Source organism: Bacillus rossius, chromosome 12 (genome assembly GCF_032445375.1).
Source record: "Bacillus rossius redtenbacheri isolate Brsri chromosome 12, Brsri_v3, whole genome shotgun sequence".
NCBI lineage: Eukaryota > Metazoa > Arthropoda > Insecta > Phasmatodea > Bacillidae > Bacillus > Bacillus rossius.
Window position 1 is genome coordinate 22131120 of NC_086339.1, and position 13837 is coordinate 22144956.

Consider the following 13837-nt stretch of genomic DNA (forward strand, 5'->3'; position numbering starts at 1 on the left):
ATGGATAATATCCATGTTACTCTTTCGTAATTTATGAACATATGAACATATGAACGCATTGCCTCAGTCATATAAAAATATTATTTCCTTTTTGTAAAATTATATTTGTTGTGTGCAAAACAAAACACTAAGCACGATTTTCATAGTATTTCCTTAAAAGAATGTCTCAGCTATTTATTTTAACAGTATCAACTGTAAGCGTTGTAGAGCTTTTGTTCAAGGTAAAAATTATAGAGTAACTCAAACTGTTTTAGATAAACGCACGCGCGAGTACTGTTTTGTTTTTTTACTCGCTTGCAGCGCCACCTACGCAAAATGGCGACTCCTGACCGTAAAGTGTTTTCTGTTCTGCAATTCGCTACGAGTGAATCCATTATTTCAGTTCAACGTGTATTTCGTTTACAGTTAATTGTGATCCCCCGTGTGGCAAAAACATCCGCCGAAGCTCAAGACGACAGAGCTGTTTTTTCTCTCACCTCCACGTTCACCTGACCTAACGCCATGCGACCTTTTCCTTTGGGGCTTTGTAAACGATCGTGTCTACCGCCGCTACCTAATGATTTGCCCAATTTGAGACACAGAATTGAAGAGGCTATTGCTTCCACTACTCTGGACTGTTAACCAAAGTGTAAAAAGATTTGGTCTTTTAAGTTGGATGTTTGCCCTATAAATCAAGGTGCACATATTGAACATTTGTAAGAAAAACTAGGTTAGTTTACCTTAAATTGTATGTATGATTCGTTGTAAATAGTCTAAATTAAACAATTATTCCATTGAAACTGAAACATTCTTTATTAACAACATGTACTGTATGGCTTTTAATATGTACACTGTATAAAAAAAAATTGGTTGAAAAGTATATTTGTTATTGTTATTTACTAAAGAGTAAACACGTTATCAACGTGGAAAACATTTATGAGTTACAAACACAGATGAACGCATATATATTTAATTTACAAGTTAGCACCTGTATTTAACCACGCAATGGCACTGCTGTTTAATTATTAATTAATTTAAAGACTCTATAATGACACAAGTGTTTACAGTTCTAAAACACAACCTAGGGCATCTTGTTAGGTTACACTTGTAAGACATTATGGCCTGACCACAGCATTGTGTTCACATTATATGTAGAGTTTCCGTTTGTTTGTTTCTTTCTTTATTATACAGACCTACAGTTTTACTCCGATATCGATGCACACTTGACCTTCAAAACAAGAAGTAGGTCACTCATTGTCTGTGCGAGATCTCGAGAAAGCCACAACCATTAGAGCAGAATTTTTATACTTCTTGATGATATTTCGCTATTGCATTATTGGTGCTTGCTTTGGTCTTCTGGCCGATGCTCAAATTCAGTTGGAACCCAGTGATTCAAATACGCCGCACGATGTTCAGGTATTGCAGATTTCCACACGACTATTGCATTATCCATGAGTATCAACAAGGTACAAGGGCAATCACTTTGTGTGGCAGAATTGACTTCAAAACGCCACGTTTTAACGAGGGGCAGCTATACGTAGCTTGTCCAAGAGTCGGCACAGTGGATATATTGTTTGTTTACACTACGGATGGACAAACGGAAAACATTGTGTATCTCAAGGTTTGCAATAAAAGGTTCAAGATGTGTATAAATATAGAATGTTTGGTTAGTTTTTGTTTTCTATCTAAATAAAAATCTCCTGTCTACATGATATGAAAGCCTGGGTACTTCAGCTTGCATACATATATATGTGCATACACACACATAAATATATGTGTGTGTATTAGTAATGGGTAAAATATCAATTTTGTCGGATCTGAATCTCGAATTGGAATCCCAAATTGTGTCTCGAATATTCCCCTCGAATCAGAAACTAGGTCTCAAGTGTCAAAAATAAAATGACGTACAAAAAATTTGAAATATTAAATATGGTGTTGAAACATTCGATCTTTTAAAGGTTTTTATCACAAACTTACGTTTCCAGAATCATTACATAAAATAATTTTATTCATATAATTAATGTTAAAAGTACACTACCTTGAATAAGTTAACAGGATAATTATAAAGAAAACATTTATTTATTTTATTACAAAGTTGAATTGTTATCATTTAATTATTTTCCTGTAGTATTTTTTTCGAATCTTTTTCATAGAATATCGAATCCTTCGAATACTAAGGATTTAATGGTATTTGAGGATTTGAGGATTTGATTGGCCCCTTTGTAAATATATATATGTGTGTATATATATATGTATATATATATATAACATAGCTGTGGTACAATGCTTGGCAGCGGTAGATAAATATTTTTAACACAATCATCCCTATAAAACGTATGTGTAAAAAACCTAATTTTATAATTTCTGCCTTCCATAATTCAATTATTTTTAATACTCTATTGAAATAATTGTCAAGATAATTACAGAAAGACTGAATTCAGACTCAAAAATTATGTTCGTTTCAAATATATATCTAATGTATATAAGAATATATAAAATAGCATATTTTGAAAGTACGTGTGCACCAGTTATATTTGTAACGGTTTAATCAGCGGAAGCAATCAATAAGGTAGTTTTTCTCCCGTTTCCGGTTTATGTTAACCATAATTATATATATCCCGTGAAATAATTTGTCTTTAAAAACGAAAAAAAATAATTGAAATAGATTGAGTAGTGTTTGAGTTAACTTCTTAAAAGCAAACAAATTCAAACTGTCTGTCCAATATTGTTATAGTCCATATATTAAATCATGTGGTTGTATTCTTGGGGATGTAAATTGTGCGATTTTTCACTGGCTGAATATGCCGAGACCGTTAACGCCGATTTGGAGATTTGCAAAAATGATGCCACCACAGGAGGCACGAAGAGATCAAATCCCGTTTAATTCCTGAAAGCACGACAGAACGTTAGATGTATTGTGAATTTTATGACCTGATAGTTTGAACTCAGGAGTGGCATACTTGGTTCAAAATAATCCCACACCCATCCAACGTACAGATTTTAATTGGGCACTTTAACAGGATATGCAGGAAAGCTGTTTAGTAAGGATTACAATTAAACGCGCGAAGCAGATACCAATCAGTGTTATAATCATTCGCGATTTAGGCGTGGCTTTTGGAAAGGGATGAATGGATTGTCAAGCTATTAGTTGAGATCAAGGGTAACGTGTGCGTGTTTTCGCACAGAAAAAAAAAAGGTGCGTCATCACCACGTTCGTTAGAAGTGAAACTTCACAGATAACGTTTGAAACACGCTTAAGAGTGTGGAAGTATACAAACGTAAATTGCCGTGCCGTGTACAGGTATGTGTGTGTATGTGTAAGTATGCGAGTGCGCACTTAAGCAAAAGTGCTAAAGTAGGCCAAAAGTACATATATGAAAGGGTGCAAACATCATGCTGCCACCATCAGTATTGATTAAATGTTATCTAATAGTGGTAAAAAAAAGTCGCGCACGAATTCTATATACGATCACTTCCGTGACTTTTTCAAATCTTGGAAATAACGCCTATGTGGCTAATAACCGTGGAGAAAAGTTATTTTTAAAACATATAATGAAAGAGAAATATCACAATAAACATTAAAGTAAAATCTCTTACAATATTTCAATGGAAAGAAAATGATATAACCAACTTTGTTAGTACTGCAGTGAAAGGTCTTCAATTCGGATTAAAGGCCAATATTAAGTTTCAGCGGGAAAATGTGCAATGAAACCTGATAGAAAAAAGTGCAAATACTGTACATAAATGTAAACCGACAGTAGCGATATGCTCTGAGAGAACTCATAAACGCCGGCAAAACAGTGGCGTGACCTGGCGTCCAAGTTCGACTCCAAGTGGCTTTATTGTTGTGGGATTACGGAATTTGCTGGACAACAGAATGCCGGATTAAAGTCTTTGCACTGGGTTGAGAAGTTTGTTCAACTTCGGGAATTTTTGAAGTCTGTCACGCACTCACATTGCAGTACAGAGAAAATGGCATCCGCTGTTGCCAGATTGATACTACATTAACATTAAAACCCTTAATTTGTATTCTATCAATAAGTGTAATTAATTTTAGTATATTTTTAATTTTTCTAGTTTTTATATTTACTAAAACCATTATTTGGTGTTATTACAGTTGCATAAATTCTGAAAGAAAAAAAATAATTTTAAGCACCAGGTATTATTTCACGAGAGGAACTAATTGTAGCAATGAGCCACTATAAATAACAAGGCATGCATTCCATTTATTAAGATCTACGGTCAAACAGAGATAAATTATGAATATTAAAATAAATATAAATTGTTGTTTGTAAAAGCGAGTGTATCCCAAATGACGAGTTATTCGACGATAAAAACTTTTTTTTTTTAAATCTCATTCCAAAATTTTCCTTTCAAAAAGATTTTTTTAAATTTCATTTTAAAAAAAATTCAATGCATTATAAAGTTGTGTCTAAACATCTTGTGCTCTTTGGGTATATCTGGAAACAGCACACTTTAACAAGGACAAGTTATTTCCGGGCAAAGCCCGGCCTGGCCTCTCCTCCAGCTCTTGGGACTAAACCCGTTAGGGCGTACCAAGAGCACTACTTTTCTTCTAGTTTCTCCACCCAGGGACTCATTTTGAGGGGAGCTGGGTGGTTTGGCCTCAGATGTTTCTTGTTTTCCTCTGAATGGTATAACATACCATTCATCTTTACCAGAAAATAACCTGTCCATTCTGTTTAACCGCCGTGCCAGCAGCCAGAATAAAAGCCTTTGTCAGTTGTTAAATGTTCCTTGTCTTTTTTTTTTGTGTCCACACATAAAAACACGGCGGTAGATGTTTAAAACATGTCTTTAATTCCTCAGTGAGGTCACTCGCATGCCACTGTGAGGAGGTCGGTCGACCAGATCCCTCACACAGTACCATGTGAGGGCACAGAACTCACTTCCTTTCGGGTGTTTCTCTTCTTGGCCTTCTCGTCTGTTCCCTTTGCCTTTTTCTTTGCTTTATTGCTGCTCCTGCAACCTCTCTCCTTTCACCTACCTTTCTGTTTCCCCGTCCTATTCGTTCTTGATTCCTCCTTCTTTTGTCGAACTTGGTTAAATATCTGGATGACGAATGTCATATCGTTGAAATAATTTTGTCCATGATTAACAAGGACATATGTAGACCGTGCAAGGGGTTTCCCCCTCCCCCCACTCCTTTTCTTTTGTAACCCAGCGCTCTTAGCGATTAGGCCCTACCGCCCTGGGGCCCCCATGGGGGCATGGATGCGGATACTCCGCATACGCAACCGGGAAAGGCGTTAGAGCTTTGGCTATACATAGAGGACATGTACATTAGGTTCACACCTCAAAATTTGCATCAATACTCCCCCAGGCAGGTAATCCCGTTAGGGCATAGTCCTGGTTAGGAGAAAGATGGGTCTTTTACATGCCAGACACTGTTACCAGAACCTAACATGGGTTCCTTGAACCGGGGAAATAGATTCGCCATTTCCAATCGCGGCATGTTACTGGAGAGCGCCCGGCTAGGTCGAGAGGTTTGAGGAGACCCATCCCAACTTCGGCCCCACCGAAACACCCCCAGCTCCGCCGTTAAACCCCCAGACCTCCAACAGAGCCAGCCCCCCCTCTGAGGGATCTGAGTAGCAACGACACGGAACCATACCTCTCACATAGAGGACATAAGTCACGAATAAGGGTTTCCCCCCTTTTCTTTGATAACCCAGCGCTCTTAGCCAATCAGCCCTGCCGCCCTGGGGCCCCCACGGGCGTGGATGCGGATACGCCGCATACGCAACCGGGGAGAGCGTTAGAGCTTTTGGCTATGCAAAGGGGCTGAGGCTACCCATCTCAGCTTATGCACCACCTCCGGCCCCCTACTCCACTCAGCTCACCAGCAAGTTGGATGCTCCCAAAGCCCTCTGGAGTCATCATTTCCGGCGCCTACCCCAGTATCCCGCTCTCACACTGGGACTCCTCAATCACCCAGCGAACCCGCGGTCCGGTGGAGGCCTACCCAACCTCTGCCAGCTGTCCAGGCTGGTAACCGGAGCAGTTCCCGTCGCTCATCACGTCAGCACGTCATAGGGCTAGGGAACCCTGATACTACCTGCCCCTAGAGCACTCGGGGCACCACTCATTAACAAGGACAGTGGCAACAGCAGTAGCATTGCTGAGGTGGTGGTTTGGTGGGCGCAGAACCGCCGAAGGCGCCCTACCTGTCGGTGGACGGCCGGCGCCTTGACGCCGGGAACGCCTTCCTGCCGGTGCGCGAGGGCGCCGAGCTGACCCTGCGCTGCACGGCCGAGGGCGGCCACCCGGCGCCGCGGCTGGCCTGGCTGCTCAACGGAGAGCCGCTCAACTCGTCCTCCTCCTCCTCCTCCTCGGAGGACTCCTCCTCCTCGTCGCCGCAGCACCAGCACTGGTGCGCCGAGGCGCGGCTCGGCCCGGTGCTGCGCGACTACCACAACGCCACCGTCGCCTGCGCCGTGCGCCACGTCACGCTGCCGGCGCCGCTCAACGTCTCCCTGCTGCTCGACGTGCAATGTGAGTACCTACCTCGTCACCCCCTCAAGCAGTTCCCGGCTCGCCCGCTAGATGCTACTGGCCAATAATTACCAACTGAGAAACTTTTTTTTTTTTTTTTTTTTTTTTAGAGTTTTGGTTCAACGCAGGGCCGGTGCAAGGTATATTGGCGCCCTAGGCGAAAAACCTTAATGCCTCCCCCCCCCCCCCCCCAACACCGCGCCGGACACCACAAAAAAAATTTTCCTTGCCTCAAAATACATCACGTAAGCCTAAGATTTTGTCAACAATCAAATGTAAGCAGGCTTGTGGTTTTTTTTTAAATTTTTTTACTTATTACAAATCATAAAACATGTCACCGTGGACTTTAAATAATTACTTACATCAATATAAACATTCCAAACTGTTACAAAAATCCATTTTCATCTAGTTTCAATAATCGTTAAGCATGTTATATCAGCTGTTATGTGTCGTGCTGCGCCGCCCCCAGCTACTTGGCGCCATGGGCGGTTGCCTAGTTCGACTATATGGACGCGCCGGCCCTGGGTTCAAGGACACAACTCAAAGAGTAACTCGATAATCGCATGCGAGAGTAACTGCTTTGTTGTTTTCTCGCTTGCAGCTACAACTGCTCAAAAATGGCGATCATGAGTGTAATTTTCCCAATTAGTAAAAGATGAACCTGTCAATTTTATTGGGCAACATGATGGAGCCCCTCTTTATTGGAATCTCTTTGTACGAGAGTGGTTTAACGTCGAAGACCCTGACCGTTGGATTGGTCGTAATGGTCGAGTCGACAGAGCTCTTTTTTTCGCTGGCCTCCACGTTCACCTGACATAACGCCGTGCGATTTTTTTTTCCTTTGGGGGTTTATATAAGATCGTGTCTATGTTCCGCCGCTACCTAATAGTTTGCCAGAGTCGAGACACAGATTTGGAAAGACTGTTGCTTCCATTAGGCCTACTCCGGACGTGATGACCAAAGTGCGGGAAGAATTGGACTTCAGGTTGGATGTGTGCCGTATAGCTAAAGGTGAACACGTTCAACATTTGTAAGATAAACTAGGTTAGCTGACGTTAAATTTTATATATGATTCGTTTGTAAATAGTCCAAATTAAGCTGTTATAATACACCATTGAAACTGGGACATTTTTTCATGGACACAAACTTCAAATGATTATATACCTGTGTTATAAAGCACCTTAGACAATAAGTCGTATGTATGTTTCCAATTTTTGTGTGTGTGTGTTGAACCTGCAGTTAGATTTTGTCGGTTGAAATCTGTCGCAACCTGAATACCTGCATCCACCATACGTAGTAGCTTCTCGCCTTTCCCCTCAGCCAGCACGGGAGTGGATTGCGCACAGGTCTCAACTCGTCTCAGGCAGTAATTATGTCGTTACCGCGGTGGTCGCGGACCAAGAAACGCGTGTTTCTTGCCGCCTCGTACGTCCCGCAGATACGCCCCGCGGCAAGAACCTTGCTTGCTCCTCGCTGATGAGGCCGGAGCTTCTTGCAACGCCAGGGGGGGACGAAGGTAACGGTAGTTAATGCGGAGGGTTTTTTTTTTTTTGCGACGTGTTTCGCGATTTCAGCCATTGGGGAGGTCGTCTGCGCTGCTGGTTGATTGCGAACACTCGCGTAAACATGCGGTATTCCTCCGCGCACCACCTCACCGCGAGCTGCCTAAGTTTTGGGACAAACTCTGTTTCAGCCCAGAATAACGAACGCTCTTGCTATCTGTGGGCATTGGGGAGAAGCGTTCAGTGGTTGGTTTTCGCAGTGCAGGCATTTCGTTCGTACGTCCCTTCTTTTTCACACGTGAAATAAATTAATTGGTTTTCCTTTACACTTCTTATAATATTTTAGCTTCATATATTTTGTTGTAACGTAGTGTGTGTATGTGTTTCCTAAAGTTCTCAATCTATTTTTGTTTTAGCTAGCTACGGTTTAGTTTTGTCATTTGCTACGTTTTTTTCATGCTTGCGATTAGCAAGTTTTTATTTCTGGAGATACATTGTTTCCAAAAATGAGACGCAGATGTTTCATCCTACATCACGGGATGTTTCAAATAAGTTTTATTTTTTTAGTTCATCAATTTTTTTGAGACATTCTCCTTAAGTTAGGATTCAAACGTTTATTAAAAACTCACAAACAAAATATAGCGCAGCTGACCAATCGCCTGAAACTTGCAATCTTCAGTCAGAAGTAATGTCCGCGTAGATGGATGCTTCAGCTTATTCTTCAGACGTCACCGACAACCGCTACAATGGCGGCTCAATCTCTCATGGTTGAAGATCTTAGACCACTTTCTGTTGCCACTGCTGCAGCAAAAAAAAAAAAAACTTTAAGAAAATCTTTGGGTGCCGTACAAATCCGAGTTACGGTTCAAAAAATCAGTAAAACAAAATAAACTCAAAACGAAATAAAGTCGTATTTTTTGGTATGTCCGTCAACAGAATTCAGAATGTGAAAATGTGGATCCATGGAGCTGGTCGTCATCTTGTATTGTGACTTCATGGCCGCCATTCTGGATGACCTTCACCCCGGCCGCATTCTATATTTAGCCACCTTAGATTACAACATTTTGTTTTATAGAACTTTCCGTCATTTTGAATTCCGGCATTTTAAATTATATCACTTCCCTTTTGAAAATCCATAGTTATTAATGTACAAAATATATTTTTTTCAATTTATTAAAAAATATTTAATTACAATTCATGACATGTGGCTATTTTTAAGCTCTCTCTTCATAAAAATACCTGCCAAACCGATCACAGCTTGAAATTTTGCGTAGTAGGTTTTTAACACTATCATTCTTCTCATGAGTTCTAGCATTCTTTCTATAGGTAAATTCTTGCTGCGGTAACTACTCTTGTAGACTTTCGATAATGCTGCAGGCATCGATCCAGAATCCATATTATCGTACTGATTTTTTATATAGAAATTAAATACTTAAATAGGAATTTAAATAATCTATCAGTAAGAGTTAAAAAATTTTAATTTGGAAAATTCATGCCCCATAAATTCTGCTCACTAACATATGTACCATAATGTTATGACTAAGATATTGTTCATTCTTTAAAAATAAATAAGTGAATCCATCTAGTATAAGTTACATTGTACAGTAATACAAGTATCAAATATTCATAATTCGACGTATTATAAATGTAATCTCGGTTTTACTTGAGTTGCGGGATGCTCTTTCACGGTCGAAATTAATTAACAGCTTCATAAACATTTCAAACAAATAATAGATTAGTCTCAAATTATGAATCAGGCTGTTTTCTATCTTAAGAAATCTAGAACTAAAACTAGGAAAAGTTGGACTTAAAAAAAAACATTTTTGGAAATTATGCTTTCCAATCTTAATGCAGTATCTTCAATAGTGGTGTACATATTTTCTTAGTAATTTTCCGTTCCAAACCAATTTAATTTTTTTTTTCTGAAACTGCCCTACCTATGTACCGCATTAGATGATTAAGAACCAACACGCGGATTGTGTTTTGCTGTCCACACGTGATAATTGTGAGCGATGGTATGCATCAATGACGTTACAGGCCAAGCAGCCACTGGATAGTCATTTTAAGCACGACTATTTCCTTTCTCTTTTAACTGTATAACTTGTAGAATGGTACTTTCTTGTCTCCAAAATTTAAATTTTTTAGCTGAAATGTTTGGAGATTATTTAAATAAGTTTCCACCGCAGAATTATTTTGAACGCCATTGTAGCAAAACGTGTGTGTGTATTGAAAAAGCAGACTTACCATATATTAAAATTTAAAAAAAAAATCCTGCTTCAATAGTTTTTATCCTCAAATTTGTTCATGTTAAACTTAATGTATGGTTTATTTAGCTTTCATACATTCAATAATAAAAAAAAACATGTTTATATTAATCTTGAAAAAATATGTTTTCTTGATTTAATGAATGTAATACTAAAAATTAAGTGTTTAAATACGAACGCTACCTACAAGCGGTTAACACAAAACTATATACCACATGTCTTAATGTTTTCAGTACATGCTAGAACTGGCATGAAAATTGGCCTTAATGTTCACAAAAAAAATATGTATATATAAGAAATTGTTTAGTGGAAGATAAACTTTTATAAATATGACATATGTTCATATAAATTTTTTTATTTATAATGTGAAAAAAAAACACAATATATTAGAAGCAAATTAATTGAGGTGACGGGAACTCCAAGAATGTGTTTGACTCCGACCCGGAGCTCATGAACAACGGGTCACGCCGGGATGCTGAGGATCACACCCGCGACACCCGCCCACGGGAAGCGCGTGGAAAGTCCCGACGGCGCGGCGGGGCCCAGCATCCTGTCATTAGTCCGCGCCCGGCGCTCGCCCGTGTTTGGGAAAGGTATAGGGGGGAGCGACGGACAATGGACGTCCGAGCGCCATTGTCCGTCCCCCCACGTCGGATCACGACCTTGATGAAGCCCCACCTCGGCCATTCAGGTACGTGCCTTTCCGGGCACGGCAAAGTAGCTCTTATCCGCAGAGCGACGATGGGGCGTTTCAATAAGCCCCGGGCTTCGCTCCGAAAATGAAAAGTACCCTCTGGAATTCCGGGCCCCGGTACCTACCGGGAAGAGACGTGAGGGGAATTGGTCTCAAAAGACAGTTGGCTGTGGAGGGGGGGATAGGGAGGGGGGGAAATACTTGGGCTGGAGATCTTTATTATTATTCATCCTACGCATAAAATTAACTTCGTTAGCCGGTTCGAGGATGGAAAAAGGAAGAACACGCGGGGGAAAGCGGAGAGAAGTGAAGTTTCCCTCTCCAGCGTCTTGCCGCTCACCGCCGAAACTTGCTCATTGGCTGCTGCGGTTTTAATATGGCGCCGGGGACATTAAAACTTCGCTGTTGGAAAAAGGGGGGGAAGAAGAGGGAAGAGAGAGATTGTGTGTGTGTGTTTCAACTCCACTCATCGATTTCTGCGCGTTTTAAGTGAAATTCCGCGAAAGCCCAATTCGCCCGCGCTCTTCCTTCCCGAAGAAACTCCCTCCGGAAATGGGGATGTTTATGAAACGACTTCCTTTCGGCCGGTCCCCCCGCTAACGGGAGGATTGGATTAAGAAGCGCCGGGATTGTTACTCTGAACATGCGGCCATTCTGTACACCGTAGATTATCTAATAAAAAAAAGGCAAATGTGTAAGTATTAAGGCATCCGCACATAGAAATAATTTGAAGTTATCTTAGCAGCAATGTTTCTTCAGGCCCTTGCTATAACACGTCCATGCTGTAGCGACGAAATAACGTATTCGATAATTTTTGATCCAAACTATTGTTTCATGCATGCTAGCATATTTATACATGTATATCGATTATACACATAAGCACAAGTACTATATTTACATTATATTACTTCCAAACGAAACATTCAAGTAATTTTGAAGAAATTTTGTTTGTTTATTGCAAACTATGGCTAATTAAAATACTTGATAACTAAGTGCCATTTGTTTATAATCGTCAGATTCTTAAGATTTTATGTAAGAATAACCTTTCGTAAAAATGTTTTTACAATTTTTATTGAAATTATTTTTTGAGCTTTTAGTTAAAAAATAGATCGAGTTATCAGATTTCACATGAGGGGTGATATTTAATTTGAGGCCAAGGTCCGAACCCAAAGGCTTGAATTGAAACTTTTTCTTTTGGAAGAGCTCAAGCCTCCTTTTGGACCAGTCCAGCCACAAATTCCTTTTTTTTTTTTTTTTAAAAAAAAAAAGGGGGACATATCTCCTCGAAACAGATTTTTTTTTTATTTTTCGGTTCAAAATAGGTAAATGTTCTGCCATTATGTCAACATGTGTCATTTTAAGTCATTTCGTCGGGGGAAAAAGTAAATTTTGACAAAGAATCCAAGATGGCAGCCGGTCATTAACTTACTACATGCTCCACACCTAAGTGCCAGACTCCTCCATCTCACCGCGACGATTCTCTTTATTGCTCTAGGAGAAGGCTGTGGTGGATTCTAGCCGATGTCTTTACCAATTTTCCTGAAGGGTAAGGTGTTTCTGCCACTGCGACTGAAGCTTCCACGGTGTTTTTTTTTTTTTTTGCTGAATATTTTTTTCGACCACTTTTCTTAGAGTATGCAAAATGCAGGTCTCTCAACAATCCAATAAGCAAAATTTATCAAAATCGAAATGGTAAACAATGTATCTAAAATAAATAATCGACTAGAAACTGGCATCTGGTCGATTTCCGCAGTGTAGAGTGACACAGCGTATGATCACCTCGTTGTCGAAAAGGAAATAGAAATCGAAAAATATTATATATATATACACATGTATACATCTTCAAGAGAAATTTTTCTTTCGAGGTTAGTGGGTTTTACAGAATCTTTCTCCGTGCGAATTCATGCTCGTATTTTTCATGGGTGGGAAACATAGCGGATGTTACCAATAAATTGTGATTTTTCTCTCGGGGTACTCCAATTTCACCAACCCTGTCCATTTCGTCAATGATTTATTGGCATCTCATTGTCCCTTATCGTTTATAATAACCTTGATTTCAACGGAAGTCAAACCACCGTGGTTAATCATTTTACCATGTGACGAGCCCGCGGTACACAGCGTGAAGGAAAATCTTAAAAGCTATACTAAGCTTTATATTCCATAGCAGACACACATCACAACTGAACACAGTGCACAATCCATACTGGCTACGAAAATAATTCTATTTTCAATTGGGGGGGGGTTTCACCTCTCCCCTTAATTTTTGGGGGTCTTTCACAGAGCTTTAATACAATAAAGCCATGAACATCTTCAAATTGGGGGGGGGGGGGGGGAATTACTTTGCCCCTTTCCATTTCCCTGGTATGAGTTTGAATTATGAGCGAAACTTTCTTTTGAATAATGAGTATAATTCATTATCTTTTCGATGGCCAAATAACCTAATAATTGTTCCCTGTGATTTATGTTATATAAATAATATTACGATACTTGATAGTTTAAAAATTATTTTGTCACATGACTGAGCAATATTTTTTTGGGTTACAAAACTCTAAAGACCACATATTATGTTAATCACATCATGTATTGAGAGCATTAATTGGTGTATTTTATTTATGTATTGAAAATATTTTGTGTATAAATATTTTTTAATTAACTTTTGTCAAAAACCTTTTATCTTCGAGATATTATTCATAATTAGACAATCATTTGGTTTTACCAAAACTCTGAAAATCTCATGTTTCTACATATACATTACGGAAAACCAAAATTGTATTTTTTAAAATGATATATGTTTACTAAATATATAGAGCTTTTTGACAAAGACACGTGCATTATATTTATTTTAACAGTATACTACACGATTAATTCATATATTTTCATGC

The 13837-nt window shown here is 39.5% G+C and overlaps 1 protein-coding gene across 1 annotated transcript in view; it reads left to right on the forward strand.

Moving 5' to 3' along the window:
* The first annotated feature begins 315 nt into the window (after positions 1–315).
* LOC134537269 (hemicentin-2) overlaps positions 316–13837 on the forward strand; it is a 141992-nt gene continuing 128470 nt past the window's right edge. The window contains exons 1-2 of the mRNA XM_063377541.1: positions 316–331; positions 6148–6495. Of these exons, the coding sequence (XP_063233611.1) occupies positions 316–331; positions 6148–6495 (364 nt within the window). The remainder of the gene's footprint in view (positions 332–6147; positions 6496–13837) is intronic.